The sequence below is a fragment of the Vicugna pacos genome, chromosome 2, assembly GCF_048564905.1.
Source record: "Vicugna pacos chromosome 2, VicPac4, whole genome shotgun sequence".
Lineage (NCBI taxonomy): Eukaryota > Metazoa > Chordata > Mammalia > Artiodactyla > Camelidae > Vicugna > Vicugna pacos.
In genome coordinates this window covers 68,802,123-68,823,086 of record NC_132988.1, presented here as the reverse complement: position 1 = coordinate 68,823,086, position 20,964 = coordinate 68,802,123, and the positions used below count along the sequence as shown (strand labels likewise).

The 20,964-nt window shown below is 39.1% G+C and overlaps 1 protein-coding gene across 1 annotated transcript in view; it reads right to left on the bottom strand.

Moving 5' to 3' along the window:
* Positions 1-10,899, bottom strand: part of MOB1B (MOB kinase activator 1B) — a 54,397-nt gene extending 43,498 nt beyond the window's left edge. The window contains exon 1 of the mRNA XM_072941121.1: positions 10,632-10,899. Within this exon, the coding sequence (XP_072797222.1) occupies positions 10,632-10,645 (14 nt within the window). The 5' untranslated portion in view covers positions 10,646-10,899. The remainder of the gene's footprint in view (positions 1-10,631) is intronic.
* Between the last annotated feature and the right edge of the window lie 10,065 nt (positions 10,900-20,964).

Sequence of the window (20,964 nt, the reverse complement as noted above, 5' to 3'; positions counted from 1 at the left end):
ATAATTGAGATTAGTGTCATTAGAATTTGTTTATGTAATTGACTAAGTATAGCCTTGGAAAAATCAAAGATCTCAGGATCTCAACTGGTTCATCTAAAAATAAAGAGGCTGGAACAAAATCATTTCCATTCCTAAAAATCACTAAATGTAAATTATTTATCCAGAGATTTGATCTCATCCCACAAATTGCCATAAACCTTTCAAACACCATTAGGAAGAAACACTGAATGTTGTCAAATATAAAACTGTCCTTTTAGAAATAAGAAAATGAGGCACAAAAGGACCATGATTTTGCCCAACTTACATACTGCAGATCACAAGAATAACTGAATTCTTCATAAAGGAACTGAGGGAAAATATTTCTTTTATTCAAGATTGTTTCACACAACACTGTAAAATGATTATGAATCAATAAAAATGTTAAAAAAAAAAAAAAGATTGTTTCATTCTCCCTTTCTGTTCAGAAGCAAGGATTTCCATCCTTCAGATCACTAACAGCTTCAGCATGAGCATACGGTACCCAAGTACAGGACAATCATGAGTCCTCCAAACAAAGGCTAAAAACAAGAATGGTTCATGGTTACCAGTGCGATGTTAGAAAGGTCCCTGTGAAAACAATACACAGATGCAGCCAAACCTGGGAACACAAGGCAGAGAAAGGGCTGTATAAAACTCCAGGAAAGGTATAATTTTTCAAAAGCCCCTTTAATCCTAATATAGCCAACTGCAAAAGTGACATTTTACATTATCTGGGATTCAGCAAAGCTCCCCATTTCTTGGAAACGGCTTCAGCTGTGGCCATTTAAAACTAAGAGAATAACAGGAGTAAAAGCCATCAAACAGGAAAAAACAAAAGAGAAAAAAATGCATAAAACATAATGCAAAAATCTTCCCCTCTTCTCCCCAGCTTCTTTTTGAACTATGTAAAATGTAAACATCAGAACTGTTGTTAAAAAAGGGACAAATTCATTAAGGCTAGCAGGTTTTCTCACACATACAATTATGCAAAGTATTTACTGATAAAATGATAGTGTTCTGAATTGTCGTAACATATAACTTACTCACACTCATAACAGTTTGACCTGTAAGTGCTCAGAAACAATAAGCGTATCATAAAGGCATATTCTTCAGATTAACTAGCAACTGGACACTACCATTCACTTATAGTTTGGGAGAAAGACTTTCCACTCTGAACTTACCCAGAAAGAAAAACCCTGGCAGAGCTCTCTATCAGACCCCATGAGAAAAGCAACATATGCATCAAGAGTAGTAAGTGAAAAGCAGTTTTTAGATCTACCTCCAGAATCTATAGGTCATTTTTACAGCTTTAAGTATGCCATCTGCCTTCCAAACACGTTTATTACTTGCATTAAATTATCAGCTTCTTACATTTGCATTAAAATATATGGAAGATAACTAAGAAACAAGAAATCCAATTGGAATTTGACACAACATTGTAAAATGATTATAAATCAATAAAAAATGTTAAAAAAAAAAAAGAAATCCAATTGGAGTTAAAGATTTCATTTTGTAAAATCCACCTTTACAGGTGATCCATGCTTATCTTGGAGAAAAGTAGTATTTTCCTAGCAAGATTTTAAAATTATGTTCTACCATTACTTTTCACATGACTATTAATTTTTAAATTTCACTTATTAAAAAAGGCTTACATTCTAAATGTTAACAGAAGAGGCATTTATTTTCCCCTTTTAAAATAATGGAGAGAAAAGGTTAATGGCATTAAGAGCAAGCACCCTAACCATGCTGTTAGAAATAAAGAGGACAAATTCTTTGGAAGAATCTTTACTATTAACTTCTTTATTTGGTTATATCTGAATATATATAAATATAAAAAGCCCAAGAAGCCAAGAAACCCTCATGATTATTATTCTTAGTGCACAATGGTGGTGGGGACGCAGGGATATGAGCACTTTATCCACTACTACTGAACACAATTTACAGTGGCAGGTAGGGAACGTGCCGGCATATGTCAATCTTTGAAAGAAGGGTAAGACAACAATGTCTCTACAAAACTGCAAGATAAAGATCCAAAAAAAAAGTGTTTCAAGTCTTTCTGTGCACATTAGTCATCTATTTCTATTTTCTCAGAAGTCTTTGGAAGGGCAAAATTAGAGCAGAATGAAGGGACTCACTCGTACTTCCACCTACCACCATGAAAATACTTGAAAATGTCATTGATATGTTAAAAAAAGGTTTTGCTACCAATATATAACAGGCACTATGCTAGATGGTAGAGATTTAAAAATAGTTTTTGAAACTGCTGCGTCTTCAAAGAGGTCACATACTCTGATGAGGAAGAAAGGCTTGAAAACTGACAAGTACAGTATCTTTTGCCACAGGCTAAAATAAGGACTACGGAGGACACTGAAATGATATCTAACAAATTGGGAAGAGGGCACAAGTCAGGGAAAAAGAGTTGGCTCCAGAACTAAGAAATGAGAGTAGGATGGAGAAGGCAGTCCAACCAGAACAACAGGAATAGCATTTACAAAGGCAGCGTGGGAGAAATGCATGTTGAATGAAATGCAAATAAAATGGCTAAGCTCTGTACAGGAGAACAGGGCGGAAGGAGCAGATGAGGCTGGAGTGGTAGGCAAACACCATATCACTAGGGGCCCTCAATGCCTTGGGACTTTGCCAGCCACTTCCAGCCCATTCCCATCTCTACCTGAAAAGCCCATGGTCACTGCAGGAAGACAGAGGGCCAAAGAAAGGAGTCCAGCCACCTCCTTTCCTTATTAAAAAAGCGATGCTGGAGTGGAGCAATAGAGACAGCAGCGCCAAAATCAAGCAGAGCAGGCCTCCAAATCCACCCAAACAGAAACAGCCTTTGCCAAAAAATACAGAAGCACATATCTGCAAAATTCCTGCTATTCTGAATACATGAACATACCAGACATATCCTATAACTTTCATAAATACCGAATGCAACCATTTCACACCTACACCCAAAGAAGTTTGTATACTCAATGCAACATCAATCATCTTTAACCTTCATCAGCCATGGACTTAAAACCAATGAGTTGAACACAACTGTTGAAGAGCACATTCATGTAACAGGCTGGTCTCCAATTTTTGGTATGGTTTGGCTCTAACTATAATCTGAAAAAAATGTTTTAATTTCAGTTTTTGATAACTTGCCATTTCCCAAATTAAAAATTGACAAGGTTAACAAAGGAACGATTAAAAAGTTGAACAGTCTGACAGATAAGACATGTTTGGGAGTCCTTAACAATAGAGTGGAGACATAAGCATCAGTCCTCAAAACAATGCTGTGCTCCGGTTGACAGACTTCAATTTTGACAAATTGGTTTGTTGTTCGCTGACTCAAAAGTGCAATTGCTAAGACCTGAAAGTAAGAGAACCAGCTGAACATTTGGCAGGGTGTGGGGAAGGGTTAGAGAGAATGCAACCAGGCGTATGTGAGGAAAACCTATAACCAACAGGGAGTTTTTAAACAAAGAGTTATTTCAGTAGTTAAGTCTACGCTGCAGGGCACCAGCAAACAGATTCTCTAAAGAGAAGGTCATGCCGCTGCCCATCTGTCTGGAACATGATCTGAGCCCGAGATACCAGAAAAGCTGCCATAAAAGACTTTTATCCCTACTGCTTCCACTTTATATTTTCACCAAATACTGTACAGAAAGTATTTACATTAAACCATTAACTATTTCTACAAAGAAACATAAATATTAATACTCAATACTGCAACGACTGAACTATTCCCATCAAATTTCAGCTTGAGAACAACAAAAGAACTCCGACAGATAAAACAGCAGTAGCAGTAAAAGAAGACTCAAACTTTTCATTACAAATAACAACAACAAGGCTACTTGGCTATGAGGTACTTAGACTATAACCCAGATAATGTTTACCTTCAAACTCCTGCTTTTAAGTCCTAACCTCAGAAAATCAAAGTAGCACTAATACATATGATAATAAACCAACAGAAACTGGCTATAATTTATTAATCGGAAATAAGTATGTTTATAAAAAATAATAACAGCAACAAGCAACCATCACACTTAAGATACTGACAATGAATTAGACATCACTGTTGCACATAACTACAATTTACTGAGCTAGGCCTTTTACGTTCAGTATCCCTAATCCTCCCCACATCTCTGAGGCACTGGTCCTAAAACAGGATTCATGGCAGGAAAAACTAGATTACTATCACCCTCATACCATACACAGTGGAGTTTCAGAATGCTTTCATCTTTAATATGGCCAAAGCAGGGGCTCACACATGCTCAGGAGAGGAGTAATGGTGGCTGATGACAGCTGCAGCCCAAGCCACAAGGGAAGGTGGTCAGGTTAGGAGAATAGGTATATATAGAGGTCTCAACTAAAAGTATATTGAGGATATTGGAGCCAGGTTCTCACCAACAAAGAAGGAAGTGAAAAACACGTAAAGGGATAAGTCTACAATGAAACTTGTGCTCAGAATTGCAGGTATTAGTGTGAACTCATTCAATATATATGGATAGATACAGAAAAAATAAATGGATGTAAATATGTGTGTGTATGTATTTTCTAGCATTGTCCAATGAGAGGGCCTGGGAGTAGCAAAACATCTGTACTAATGAGCACATATGCTGCAAAATTCTGGTTTCCAAATACTGTTCTCCACTGGCCAAAACCAAGACCCTTAGAGAAACAGCCAGTTCCAGGACTGGGACAGAGAAAGTGTAAGATAAACCTGGAACATCTGGTTGTGCCAGAAAGTAAGGAAATGCTCAGAGAAAGACAGGATCAAATCAAAGAGACACCAAAGCTAGACTGAACAGGGCTCCCACAAGCCAAAACCAAGACAATTTGAGCACCAAAATAAATAATGGTAGTTACAGATTATAACTCATTAAATAAAATAGGCCCACAGTAACATTAAAAGAATAAATAAATGGGAAGAATAAGTGCTCCCTTACAGTAAAAATGTCAAATAAATGTAAAGGCAATGATAGAATTAGAGCATTGCAAGCATCACATTAATAATATAGAGAAGAAACGTCAATGGACACTAAAACTGGTAGGTGAAAATGGAATAAGGAATGGGATGGTTATACAGCCTCAAAATACCTCCTGACAAAATATTAATTACAAAGAGGAAAAATATATATAATAACTTTACAATGGGGAATCTCTGTAAACAAAGAAATCACTTCCAATAATGGACACACACACACACACTATATTCACCTGATATGATGATGTAAGAAAAGCATTCACCACTTCTGTGATATTTCTGCCCCAAATGCATACCCAGGTCAACCACAAGGAAATACCAGACAAATTCAAACTGAGGGATGTTCTACAAAATGATTGGCCTATAATCCTCAAAAATGTAAAAATCCTGAAAGTCAAGGAAAAACTAAGGAAATATTTCCATTTAAAGAAGGCTGCACACACAAAACGGTGTAATACATGATTCATGACTGGTTCCTTTTGCTGAGGATGACAGTATTACAGAAGCTAATGAAACTAAATACGTTCTCTGGATAAGGAATATATAAGAGTTCTTTGTGCTATTCTTTCCTAAAAACTTGAAAATGTTTCAAAATAAAATTTAAAAATCACTTCTGCAAATGAACAGGTTTCAGAGCTACACTTTTAATTAAACATACTGTAAAAGATGGCCTTAAGTTAGTTAACTGATATAAAACAAAAATAGAAGTTACACTCTGACACTAATACAATGTTATAGGTCAATTATATCTCAATCTTAAAAAAAAAAACGGAAATGTTGAAAGAAAGGAGATTTTAAAAGTTCTCTTTAGGACTTAATTTAACGTTTCTAACAGGTATCATTTTTCTCATATTTTTCAAGAAGTAACAAGTATTCTGCTTCAATATTGATCAAGTATCAATTATATCTGATCTGCATCAAATACACAATTGAAGAGAAGTACTACATGTGATTTCATATATCAAAAACTCCAAAGGTACAAAAATTCTTCAACTACATCAAGGAAAAAAGTCATTAATGGTAAAAGTAATCACACAGTAATTATTTTGCACTCAGAAATATAAAACAAAAGCAAGCCTGTATCAGATGGTAAAAGTAAACTAAGGCCAGCCAAGTATTTGCAATTTCCAAAACTACAGTTCTGAAAAGATGACCATACTTACTTCCATTCCTTCTCCCCACCAAAAAGCATAACATATTAAATCAGGTTGTCAGATAACACAACTGTTAAGATAATACTTGGTCAACAGCCATTCAAAGTGATGGTTCAGAGTATATTTACTGACATAAATTTATCGACTTAAAAAATTCACAAGTGAAAAGCCTGGTCTATGTATAGAAGGGACCCATTTGTATGTTTTAAAATATGTACAAACAAAATGTGACAGAAAAGATTAGGAAGTAATATCACAAAATACAACAATTATCTCTGGAGATGTGATTATGAGTAATTTTTATTTTCTTTTCTTATCAGTATTTCATCATTACTCCACATGTGCATGACACCAAAAATGAAAGTATTACTTAAATATAAAGGTTTCTATTTTCTCTTCCACCATTATATTCTTGGTTACCCTTATAAAATTGTCCTAGCAGTATGAGGACTATTTTAATATAGTTAATATCTGGTAACAAAAGACTTCTCTTAAATACAAGGTCTATCGGAATACCACCTTTTAATATCATTTTATCAATTATAGATAAGGCAATATGAGGCAGGTTCTTTGGATCTAGACTGCCAGGATTCATATCTCAGCTACCCTACTGACTGGATACATAATTTTGAGCAAATTATTTAACCAGTTCTTTGTCAGTTTCTAAGTAGAAAAGTTTGCCAGTTTCTTCATCTGTAAAAATGGTATTCCTACTAGTTATTAAACTGAGTTACTGATTTAAAGCATTTAGTGCCTGGCACAGAGTAAACGCTTAGCAAGCTATTTCTACTATTACTATTTTTATTATTAACTTCTTTTACAGGTGAGGATACTGAAGCACTAAAACCAGGTCATCTGCATGAAAACAAAGATGCTGGGATGGGGGGGGGGAGGGCACTGGGGAGCAGGGTTTGAAGGAGAGAAGAGAGAAGTACAAGAGGGAGAGAGACAGAAAGAGACACATGAACACAGCGAAAACCCTGGGTCTTCTTTCCTAAACTGCTATTCTTTTGAAAACACAAATGGAAGTTATCTGGCATAAGGCTCAATAAATAGTTCCTTCCTTTCTTCCTTCCTTTCCTAACCTTCTCTTTGTTTCTTTCCATACAGAAATAGACCTGGTTTATACTCAGTCACATTCCTAAACCACCTTTCCTACAGACTTCCATTTTAAAGTTAACTATACTTGTTTTAATTCTGTTCCAACTAAGTAGCCTTACATTAGGAAATTATACCTTGGTCTTTTCCAAGTCAAATGTTTCTGTGGAATTCCATCACTCAGAAAAGATCTGCAATCTAAAAATGCTAGAAACTTAGATAACACTCAATAAATCTTTGGAGTGATTGTTAAGAACTCACTCAGATCCTAAATTTCTCTGAATTTCATATGCATAAAATGTCAGAAGAAAAACTGTACATCAAGAGACCTGTGTTTCAATTCTACCCAGACCATTGATTAGGCCACTAACCTGAAGTTCATGATTTTGCCAATTTAGCAAAAAAGAGGGGAGTAAGCTGTATTACTGACAGATCCTATCTAGCTACCAAATTCTACAGCATCTTGAACAAATCTGAAAATGGCCAATTCACAGGCAATTTCATGCCGCTATGACATTTCCTCTGACTGAAATCTCTCATGCCCTCTTACCCTTTCAGAGAACTCTTGTTACATCTTTCATTAACTATCCATCACTTCTTCAATGAGACCCTCCTCCTGCTCAAACGGAACAAACAGCTTTGTATTCTTTGGACCCCAGTGCTTGTATAGCATCTACTATAGATGACTATTTATAAACTGTCCGCCATTTCTGGAGTCTCACATCTTGCACAATGCCTAGCACATAAGAGGTGCTAAGGATGTGTTTAAAGATTTGAGTCTACGAAGTTAAATTAGGTTTCTGTAAAGTTTTTGCATGCACCACCTGGGAGTTAAGCTTAATTTCAAGATACACATAGACCAATTTGCAGCACAACCAAAGCTTTGTCCCTGTCAGATTTACATGTGCAGTGCAAATTTATTCTGAGCCATTTGTACAAAAGTGACACAAAGGTATCACTGCTATAGATTATCTAAACACTCTGAATATTACCTAGCTACCTCACCTTCTTATCCAAAACCTCTTAATCCTACTCTACTTTGTTCCATGGCACTTATCGACCTCCTACCATACTATATAATGTACTGATGTTCAGTGTTTAATGGTCATTTACCAGAACATAAGTTCCACTAATGCAGGAATTTTTGTCTGTTTTGTTCATAAATGATACTCAGTGCCTGCAAAATGATTTTTTTAATCAATCTTTCCTTCTTTCTTAAAGTCCTCAAGAGTTATGAGTCATCACCTTCATAACCCTATCTCACAACGCCCTTATTTCCTCAGCTTCAACCACGTATAGTAGCCTTACAAGTAAGCTTCCAAGAACTGGAGGAAAATATTTGTATTTAACTCTTAAACTGCAACTCTTAACTTCTCTGCTTATTTGGTGGTACAGAAATATTCAAGAAACTATACCAAATAGACTGAATAACCAAAACTGTTCTTTCACTTCTGATAATAATTATTTCTATTTATGAGGTCTTCACTTCAGATTTTAAACTACTGGTGGACAAAAATCAAAACCAAAAATGTTAGGTTTAACTTTTGGGGACTGTCAAGCACATGGGCAAAACAAGTTGAGAATTTATCAACTGCTACAATGTAACCTCACTGGAAAACTGTGTTCCAAATAGTGCAAAATAGTTTCAAAGAGTAACAGTGCTATATACATTAGTTAGAGCAAGATTTTTCTTATGTAGCTAATAATATACTTAAGGAAAAATGAATTTATCCTCTGCATGTCTGTAATTATTAAATACTGAGCCGTGGAAAAATAGGATACTATTGTATTTATATTCAGGAAATACCACCAAAACCTTCTCTATCCCCTAGTTTCAGCCAAATATGGTTCTCTTCCCTTCTTCAACCAATTTTAGCCACGAGTTCCCAAAGACACAGGCCCATCAGAAGCAGTCAAGACATCATCTACATTGCTATTTCAAAGGCAGCTTTTAAATTCTTGAAGAAATCAAACATCAGCAATGGAAAAAACACTCAAGAGAAGAAGCTTCAAGCCGAGATGCTTGGATATCTTGATTCAAAATAGGGAACAAAGACTTTGATGAGGTCACAGTCCTCTCATCTAGCACTACTTATCTGACAAAATCAGTATCAACTTCTAGAATCAGCCTAAGAAAAACGTTTCACAAGCTCAAACATGTTAGGCAGGCTGACACAAGCCAGGCACCCCTTGTACATATCAGAAATATTAGCAAGTCCGCCTGCCGCTTAGCCTTCTGCGATCGCTCAGTTTTGCTTTTAAACACCCTAAAAAGGGTTAGTATTCTAGATATGAACATGTGAAAAGAAGGGTCAATTAAATACTCAGGATTCAGGTGTCAATGCGATGACTAAATATTATAGGAGATGGGGAAAGAAGAGTATTAGAACAAAAAAAAATAATCTTTAAATGCTGATTTTCTCCACAACAGTAAAGGAGCATTTGGGATAAGTTTCAATCTCTGAGTTTTTATTAGCTTTCCAACCACAGATTAAACATAGGTAAATCACAACGAAGCCTTCAAAAGAGGAATTCCCCCGGTGTAAGGTCCTGTTTACCGAGGACCTGAGCCTTGTCTGCTGCCACCATACTCCCGCCGGCCATCCTAGCCTTCTGCCCATCCCCCTCAACTCGTCTGCAATGAACGATAAGGGAAAAAATGACCAGCACTAAATGTGACGTTGAGTTGGCATTTACAAATGATTTGCAAAACAACTCCCTAATCAACCTAGGGCACACTACCTAGACCCTATTTGGCGGTTGTCTAAGAAGATAAAGTGGGCACTCTTCAGGAGAGCATGCTGGGAGGAGGGGCACCTCGGGGAAGCAAGACCCCAGACGGTCACCCGGGGGTCCTGACCCGCAAGCAGCCTCGTTAACTGTTAACGTCCACAGGACTTGTCACTCCAACTTCCCACCCCTAAAACCTACGTGGGGAATAGTAAAAAGGGTCCTGGGTGACGGGAGAAAGTAGGGGCTCTATCTTCTGTGCTTGGGACCCCCCCCCCTAAAAAAGCAATGAACAGGAGAGACGGAGACAAGCGACGGGGCACACGCCGGATACGCGTCTTGCGGGAGAGTGAGATCTCTGTAGAGCGTGCAAACAAACGCAGGAGAGCGAGAGGTGGGGTGATGGAGAAATGCGGCGCGGCATCGGGATATGCTGAGGTTGGGGGTCCGGGGAGAGAGAGCCTCCCTGGGGGCTGGGGGGTTGCCCCGCGTGCTCGAAGCGAGCCGGGGAGGCGGTGGCCCTCAGGCAGCGCGAACGCTCGGGGCCGGTTCCCGGAGACCTCGGTGGGAACGCCCGGCGCGGGCAGCGCGAGCGGCCGGGCGGGGGCCCGAGGCCCAGGTCGCCCGAACAAAGCCAGCGCGCGCGGGCCTTGACTACTCACAACAAGAAGCTCATGTCGGCCGCGGTGCAGGCTGCGGGCGCGGCGGTCGCGAGGCCTTGGGGCGGCGGCGGCCAGGCAAGGAGAAGGAGGAGGAGGCGAGGATGGGGAGGAGGCGGGGAGCCCCGGCTGTTCGGCCGCCGCAACTTGTTCGGCTTTGCTAGTTCCAATGTTAGGCAGAGGGGGCGGAAGTGGGAAGCACACGGCTTGAATCACTCAATGGGAGGGGAAGGAAAGGGAGGCGGGGAAAGGGCCGCTAGCCTGCTCCCGGGAGAACAGCCGCCGCGGATCCTCCACCTCCAGTCCCCTGTCCCTTGCTGCTCCCACCTCGCGAGCTCTCGCGAGAGCGGCGCGCGCCCACCCCCGCCCCTCCCGCTGCGGCCCAAGTCCTCGCATTCCGGGCACCTTTGCAGCCCCGGACCACGCCCCGCGAGGACCCTGGGGCCGCCCGGCCGGTGGAGGCCAGGCCACCCGCTTGGGGGTCGTGGCCGAGCGCTCCGAGCTGCTTAGCTGGGTTTCCGCGGTCAGGAAGGAAGTGGGCTTCAACTCTGAGGTGTCTCAGTCCTGCAGTGAGGGATGAATTGCCGCCAGAGTTCTGCCCACTGTGAGGGCTCAGTTGAAAGGTTATGGAGTCTCCCTGCTAGGTATATAAAAACAGGAGGGAATTTCATCTGGTTGGAATGGTTTGGGTGTGGTTCCCCCAGAAGAGAGGAAAGGATCTAAATGGGTTTTCAAGGTCTCTGTCGTATTATGGGCATATTTTAAAACCCTGAACTAGGAGATGGTCGGGGTCCATCACTGTCTCTACAGGCAAGCCAGGCTGTCGTCAGCAGCTGGGAAAACTGCTGTGGTGACATATTCAAGGTATGTGGAGCATTTTAAAATAGAGTCTAAAGCCTTGCCCTGGGCCCCTTAGCTATGAAATGCAAGTCCCTCTATGACGGGGACTGAATCCTTTCTAGCTTCTATAATGTCTTGTGCATCAGAGTGCTGGATGGCTGTGATGGACTTGAGCCTCACAAGTGCTTAATTAGCATTGTCACTGATGACCAGGCTACCACAGCATTGTCAGTTTGGGTACCCATTAATTTACAAAGAGCTGTCCATCTTCTTTACTCACAACACCCATCAAATCCACGAATCAGTTTTCAAAGAATCTGAACAAAACTTTAAGTATGTGCTGCTAGTAACCCACTCTGGGCTAATAGAATGCCAATATGAAATGTACTCTGCTGAGTTTATGCACTATTAGTTTGGCATGTTGGTAAATCAAACCATTTTTAAAAACAGAAGAAATTATTGAAGATTTGATGCTATCTCAGGAACAGCAGAGGTCACTGGAGTAATTTGAAAAGACCAAAGTTTCCAAAGATGCTGGGAAGGAGAGGAAAGGAAGAATTATCTTACTATAATGAAAAGAATGGATTTATGGCATAAAATCCCTGTGTTCCAGATCTTGGTATGGGACTACCTTACTCTATAATTCCTTAAGGGTTTTCTGAAAGTAAGACTTGAATTACCAGATTAGGATATTATCTTTTACTTTGGGAAGAGTAAGTCAGTTAACCTATTGGAACAACAGTTTCACCCCTTTAAAATGAGGGCCTTAGTATTACACAATCCAAAGGTATCTTCCAGTTCTAAAATTCTGTCATGCCAGGGGCATCCTTCACATGACTGGCAGTCAACTTCCATCTGCTCCCTGACTTGGTAGGCTGGCTTATGTACTGGTGCTTTTGGTCTAACACAGTTTAAATGAATCCTGTGACTCTCAGTCAGCACAATGATTGGCAGAGAACAGACTCTGCAAAAACACCTGCTGAGTTCTTCTTTATCATACCACTAGGAGAATTGTCTGAAATTAACAGCTGATAAAACTTAAATATATTGGTCCTAAAAACATGAGAAGTGTCATGTTAATAATAGAGAATATAATTCCAGAGGTTAGACATTTAAATCAAACAATGGGCTATCACTTAAAATTATTCGACACTTCAAAACTTTGGGGCAATTTAGAATCAAAGAGAGGATATATTCAAATAGAGATTTCTAATTCCGATTTCTGCTTCACCAGTCAATATTTCATACTGCTCTTTTCCTACAATTTCAATTTCAAGAAGTTACTCTCCTGATCAAACTCTTATTTTGTTGATAAATCTTTGCTTATGAAGCAAGATTATTAACGTTTGTATTCTAACCACCAGTTTTCAAAGAATTGGAATTATGACACAAATAGAATGAATAGTCTTCACTTTCTTCAGATATTCACTTAAGTTACTTTCTTGTAATAATAAACGAGTAAGTATATTTACATATAAATATAAACAAACAAGATAATTATAAATTGTGATGTGATATAATATAATGAGACTCACAGGCCTAAGCCAGAGATCTGGATTTTATCTGAAGAACATTGAGAAGTCAGTTGGGAAGTAAAATAGTAAGGTAAAATAAATAATCTGAATAATATTTTATTTTTTTAATGTGGAAAATTTCAAACATATACAAAGGGGAAGAAATTAGCATAACAAATCCATCACACAGCTTCAACAATTATCAGCTCATGATCCTTGGCTAACATTTTAGACAGATCACTCCCCTTGTGGAAAATGGACTAGAGGGGCCAACATGTCAGCAGGGAAGCCAGAAGACTGTTGTAACAGTTCAGTTGTTTCTCAGCAATTGTGACTTGGTTTAGGGTGGTGTCATTAATAATAGAAGAAAATAATCTCCAGGTAAAACCAACAGCACTTGGTGACTGATTGACTGATTGATTATGGGGATTGGAGAAAAGACTTCAACGATTACTCCTGTTTTTTGGCTTTAGTAACAGGTGGGTGGTGCTGCCAATTATTGAAGTAGGGAAAATCTGAGTCACAATTTTGAGGTGAAACTAAAAGTTCCATTTTAGATATGTTAACACTTAAATGTCTTTTAGACATCAAAATAGCCATGTCAGGTAGAGTTTTGACTACTGTACAAAGCCTGGGGAGAGATCTGAACTGGAAGGATGAATGCGGGACTCCGAAGTAAATAAGTAGAATTCAGAGCCATAAGGTGGGCTTCCAAATAGGAATTTATATGCCAGATAAGAACAGGCATAGCAAAGTGTTACATTTAAGCATCTGTGTTCTGTCTTCTTTTCTCAGATATTTCAAATTTCTGATCACCATTTACTTCCTCTCCCTTGGCTGTATTTATATTCTCCTTTTCTCTCAGGGTGAGGGTTTCTACAACCTTAAGGAAAATGATTCATCATACCTTGTTACAGCATAAATTAATCACTTCCAATGTGTTAATTAACATGTTACCCTTCCCCAAGAAGACACCGCTAGAGCCAAGTTTCCAAACAGATGAAAGGAAATTTCTCCTTATAGAAATATTTCAGTTTTAAAGAAAAGAAATAGGAATGATTGAATTATTATTAGAATATCACCATTTTTGCAATCCCTACTGGATTAATGGCTCTAGACACTGATCACCAACAGCTGAGAGAGACAACCACATTGTATGTGCATCCTGATGGAAGAATAGATCATCACCTGTAAAGAAGTCTTGACAACAAAATAGAACCTGAATCTGGTCAAGCCTTTAAATCAAATTTATCAAATTACAGAAATACAGGGAACAGAAGAATATGGTAAAGAACATGTGAAATGACACCACCTGGATACAGTCAGCAAAATCCAAACTGGGGAAACTGTGCAGGATCTAGTTTCTTCACTAAATGGATTGCAGGGAAAAGTAGAGCTGAAGGAGAAACTTAGAGGTCGAAAGAAATATGAGACGTATCAACCAACGGTAATGTGTAGATTAATTTGCATCCCGATTCAAACAAGCAACCTGAAAAAGAATAACAACAAATAGTTATTTGTTATAAATGTCATTTATAGACAATTGAAAAATTTAAACACTGGATATTTGATGTTACTAAGGAGTGATTATTAATTGCGGTGATGATGTTGTGGCTATGTTTTTATAAGAGCCCTTACTTTTTAGAAATATGTACTGAAATATTTACAGATGAAATAATATGGGATTTGCTTCAGAATAATGTGTGAGAGGAAAGGAAGTAGGAGTGTACAGGAAGCAAGATTGGCTGTGAGTGATAATTGTTGAAGCCAGGTGATGAGCACGTTAGGATCATTATACTGTGCTGTCTGCTTTTGTTTAGTTTTGAAATTTTCTACAAGGAAAAGAAAGTGAGCAAGTAACAGGTCTCATTCTGAAAAGGCCGAGGAAAAGTGTTGTTATTAATAAGAATTCAAATATTCAAATGTTGATATAGAAGATGAATTTTGAGGCTAAAGAGTTCTTTCCTTGCCCTCACATTCTCCGACTTTTTCTGCCTGTATCTAAAAAGGTGTTCTTTTATCTGTAAAACTCAAAGCAAATGCTCCGAATGCCAGAGAGAAGAAATGCTGGATTCAAACCCTGTGGCTAAATCTGAGCCTCAGTTATTTCTTGGGTAGCTGTTCTTTTCTGATTCAGAAATGTGATCTGACTCTGAAAGAATAGATGCCTGAACAACAAACACTAGATAAAGTGTACCTGGGCAGCAGATCCTTAGTAACCTGATAAAACACGTTCTGTTGTGCAGGACTGTTTTGGTTTCGTAATATCTACATTGATGTGGTAATTGGTCCTTCTAATTAGTTTATTGCATAATAGTATTTTCATTTTTTTAGCTATCATTGACTGAATATTTCTGAGGGGTCAGTCACTCTGCTAGGCTTTTCATATATTTTACCCCTTTCATTTATTCCTTGCACTGCCCCTGAGGTATTGATAGCAGGTGTTATTTCCCTCTTGTATAGACAGGGAAGCTAGTGATGAGAGATTATGTATGTAACTTGCTCAAGATCACATAGCTAGTAAGTACAATCTGAATTCAGTACAGCCCATTTCCTTCCCCTCTTCCCAGGATGACCTAAATTAGAATGAATATATTCTAAATGAATTTTGGCATGCTACACAATTCCACTTAACATAGCTAGCAATTCATCTTGATCCTTAATCAATGCTCTTTAGATTTTAATTCTGTATCTTCATTAACTACAAACAAATGAATAATTATAAATGCTCCTCAAGGACATATTATTTTAATGTCATAGAAAAGAATGAAAGTATTAAATGTTGGTTCATGAGGCTTTGTGTCTCTCTGCATTCATTTGTCACTAAAAGCCATAAAGCATCAAAGCACAAAGCTTTTTATTTAATAATGTTACAGTGGAAGAAGGATCTTCCCTTGATCCCAAACCTAACCCCTACCCTTCCCTTCAAGCTGTTCGTTCCTTTAAGAATGAAGTTTGGGCACTAGAATGCTAGATGTAAGAGAATGATGAGGTGCAAATCATTAGTTACCCACTCAACAAGTATTTATTGTCTGTTATGGGCCTCTGTGAGCAAAAAACAAGGATATATCCTGCCATCATGAATCTGTAGATCATTGGGAAATACAGGCAATCAAACAAAAGCAAAATTAGAAATTGAGTAAGAAATTGTCAGGAAGGAAAGTCCATGTTGTATGTGAGTGTTTTACAGGTGCCTCACCTATTTTGATGGTCAGAGAATTGGATCCTGTGCATTCAGAAATGAATAGTATGTATTTACTCCTGGCGTTTAAATTCATGTTATATGTATAAACAACATAGTTTAATAAAGCTTGTACTTCCCCTCTTATAATTGCCAAACGCTTTCGTTGTCTTGAAGCACTGTGATACAGAAATTCATTTTTGTTTTTGAGAAGCCAATCTTTTAGAACTTTTCAGAAGGTGCTACTTTGAGTATAATTTTGAGGATCTAGGTTTATGGGACAATATCCTAAAAGATTTCTTGCATAGACCTTGCACTTGCTCAGTAAGTGTTGAATTTCTTGATCTGACAAGTTTACTATTGTTTATAATTAATTGTTTTTCCCACTAAACTTAAACCATGTAGCCACTTTTCCAGTCAGCTGCAGGGGGGGGAGGAGGAGAAAGACTCCTTTTTGAACCTATTCAGAGCTGCTTTTCCCCAATTGATAGGACATTGCCAAGGTCAGAAAGCCTAAAATTAACTCCAGCAGCTGTGTTTTGGTTTGCTTCATATAGCACATGGGCTCAGGGGGCTCAGTCTGCAAGGCTTGCTTGCTGCTTAAATCTGCTGTGCTCTTAAGTTTGTTTGCCTGGAGTGTGCGTTGTGCACAAGATGTGGTAACTAAGCAGCTTGAAAGAATATGGGGACTAAACAAATACGTCTCTCCTTTAATCTGAAAAAAAAAAGCCTAGCAACAGTGTGGTGGGTGTAGGGGTGGGGGATGGAGGAGTCTGAGCATGTCAGATGAGAGGCTTAATTTCTAACCTTGCTGAAGCTTCCCAGAGAGCAGGCTGCTGACGTGCTGTCAAAGACCAGGAGATGATGGTGTAGTTTCAAGGAGTCTATGTTTTTAGCCCACCCATCTCCATGAGGTCCTTAACATGAAGGACCATATATAGGCAGAGAGAGTAACCGAACTGGCTGCAACTTAAAAATACCCTAAGAATCAGCAGCTGTTACTTTCACCCACACAAATTCACAGTTGGCTTAATTAAATTGTGCCTGTTCTCAAGCCCTGCAACCCTTTGGGTTGTGCCCTAGGTACTTAGGTTGCCTCCCCCATCTCCATTCCGTTCATCAGTGTAACTTACAGCAGAATGGATGAATGCAAAGGGTCACCTTATGAGCAGTCTGGTTTGCATCAATGTAAGTAATGAAATGTGGAAGTCAAGTCTTGAATCCCTGCTTGTGTAACCACTGGACTCCGGGGACCCTAGGCAGTCCCTAGTCTTGGCCATTTGTTCTCTCTTGCTCATGGCTGTTACCACACCCTCTTCTTGGCATCTTTCTTATGTTTTCCATCGTTGTCATAGTCACAACCTGAGCAAGCCACAGTCCTCTTAGAGCTGGAGACATGAGCTACTGCTTTACATGGTATAATTCCCCTGTCCTGAACCAACAGGAATCTGGCCCCATAGTCAAACTATTTGTTTTCCCTCAGGAGAAATATTCCAACTGTCCCAGATCACTGTCCTTAAGGTTGTTTGGCATCAGGGCAACCAGGAAGCATCTATAGGGAAGGAGACCAAGATACTCAGCCCCACCCTGAAATATCTGACCCAGAATATCCAGATCCCTTATTTATAGTCTGTACTCTGTGTTTCCACACCAGTCATTCCTTTTGAGTACAGGACAAAGGGATTTAGTAAAATAAAACCACAATGGGCAGGAAAATTTCCTATCCAAAGTAGAACTTTTAAAGGAGGTGATCTTGTAATGCACTCCTTATGAAGGATCTATCTGAGATCGCCCTGGAACACTGCAGAATTAGGGACCATTTACAAGATTCAGCCAGTAACATTCATTGAAGATCTACCATGAACCAGTTACCCATGGTAAGGGTGACGGTACAAAAGAAATACACAACATTACAACCCTCAAGGAGCTGGTTTCTAGTGGCAGAGATTCACATACAAATAACATAATTACAGCATGAAATCATCCCTCTTGTTACAGGATTATATGGAAAGGGCTATAGGAACCCAGCTAGTGAGTGTTAATTTAAGGAGGAAGATTGGATCAGAGAGAGTTTTACCCAAAAAGCAAGTCCTAAAGGGTTAGTAGATTTTCTCCAGGTAAGGAAGGTGATAGAGACGTAAGAGGCAGACACAAGGTATTGCAGAAAGATGATGGAGCATATATAAAGCCCAGAGGCATGAAAAAATTACACGTGTAGGTAAAGGAAATGTTAACTGCTGCAATGATTTATACCTTATTATGATCTCTCATTCATTTGACTTAAATATTTATTAAGCTTTGGGGATATACTAGGGTACAAAACTAAGTCTCTACCCCAAGAAGTTTACATTGTAATGAGGAGGAGGTATTCTGAATTTGTCAATGTATTAACTGTCTAGTTGTATTTGCATTTTAATTATCCCTAATCATGACATGAAATCCCAAGTCTTATTAAAGGAATATTTTAAAAGAATAAAGGTATCAAGAATCAAGTAGGGAGGAAATTCTGGAGTCACAGTTTCAAGACAAAAGCAGACATGAGTTCCAATGCTCGTTTGAACTCTGCTTTAGTTGATATCACAGAGTCTCACAAACCCAGTCCTACAGGAGGTGCTGTGAATATTTAAAGTACAGCCTTTAGCCATAGACTCAATGGCTGCATGGTCAGTTGCCGGGTCTAAAATTGGAGTAGGCATGTGTGTGCAAAGAAATTAGGATTGACCCACAACACTGTTCTCAGGAGCAAAGCCTCCCCTTTCTCCCCTTCTTCTTTCCTCCCCCTGGCAACCTCCAGCGACCTGTGTCATCTATCAGAGTCACTATCTCAGGGCTGTCATGCTTGCCAATTCCATAAATCTTCCCTAGATCATCAATAGCCTTCACAGGAGTGGGGATGGGGGGAGGGGGTGGCTACACAGCATGGCTCAAAAGGCCAGTTCCTCTCAGGAGGCCTCAGTGATTACTCTGGATAAAGCAGCTCTTTGTTCCCTGTGATACTCTGGAGCCAACCGTTGCTGCCTGTCCTGCCATGGCTCTCAGAGAACTTGTGTAATCATGGAAGAATGTGAGAATCTAAGCCAGTGCTGGAAATAGATCACAGGATCTTCAGGAAATAAGAAACTAATATTTATTTTCTATTGTGTGATTTTCTGCCAGTAATCTTGCAAGACTCTTTATATCTCATTTAATTCTGAACACATCCCTAGGAGGCAGATGTTATTGGCCCAGTTCTCTGGATGAGGATATTAAATCACATCTAATATATGTGGTATCAGATCCAGAATTTGAACCTAGATTTACCTAATTAGTGGGGAATCAAAACATCCTAGAGCTTTATATGGTTGAAGAGTTGGGATTTTAAGTGGAACGGAAACACAGCATTATATAACATTGAGTTACATAATAAGAAATTTGCCCCCTTTAAATTCATTTTCGTTTCTTCTGATTGTATCAAGAAGGAAATCTTGGTTTGATGCTAGTATGTCTTAAACACCTTTCTAATACTTCGTTTCCCTTTCTAAGAATTAGACCCAGAGACGTCAGCAGGCAGCAATATCTAGGTAGAGCTTAATAATGTTTGCCCTTATTGAATTTATTTATGTTCTTCTACTGTGGAAGGCAGTGATGCTGGTTTTCATTTGTAGTGGTGATACAAAGTAAGGCCTATTGGTTACGCTCAGGATCTCCAGCATCATACCGTCCAGATTCAGCTACTTTCTACCTGTTTGACCTTGGGCAAGTTAATCAACCCTCAGTTTCCTCCCCTGTAAAATAAGTTTAATGGTATTAGCTATCACATAAGCTTGGTGTGTGGATTCAGTGAGATGTTGTGGGTTAAGCACTTAGAAAAATAATGTAAAAAAAAAGAAAAATATTTAAGATATACTGTTGCTCAATAAATGTTTTTGTGAAATTTAAAAGAAAGTGAACTGATTTAAGTCGGGATTTCTCATCCTTGATACTGCTGACGTTATGGGCCAGATAATTCTTTATTAGAGGCTGTGCTGTGTATTATAGGATGTTTAGGAGTATCTCTGCCCTCCGTCCACTAGATGCCAGTAGCTCCCAGTTGTGACAAACAAAAAACTTAACAGACATTGCCAAATGTTCTCCTGGGGGCAGAATCACCCCTGATTGAGAACCACTGATTTAGAGGAAAATATCAGATAAAAACTATATTTAGATATGACAACCATTTCAACATATAATGGGAGAAACTGAAGTTTGGGAAACACTGCTCTAAGACAGTGCTATTTGAAATTAAATTCTAAAAATCAGAGAGTACTATTTTTAGTTGCAGGTTTTGGACTATGTTCTAAGTTTCCTATCAAAGCTAAAAATACTCAAACAACTTAGAAGGGGCTAGACTAGTAAGTGCATGAAATTCACCCCTCCTTTTTTTACTTCCTTTTTCTTCTCCTGCCTTCTCTTCCAGTCTGCCACCCAACACCTCCCTCTGCACACACACCCATGAGCTGACAGGCAACATCTTTTGTCCAGACTTCTTATACCCCTGCCTCCCAAAGCAGGGTGCTCTTCCCTTCTCCCAAGGCTCTAGTCCCTGCTTTTTGAATGCATGTACATGTAAAAATGTAACTGATGCCATATCACTTAGTATGTTTTCAGTAACAGACGGCAAAAGACTACAACCTCAAATGGTTGAAATTAGGAGGAAATCTATCGGCTTGCAGAAATGAAGGTCAGAGATTGGGAGGTCTCTAAGTGATGTTAATTCCGTGGCTCCAGCTCCATTTTTCTACAGTTCCCTTGAGTCTGGCCAGCTTCATCCTCTGCTTCGTGG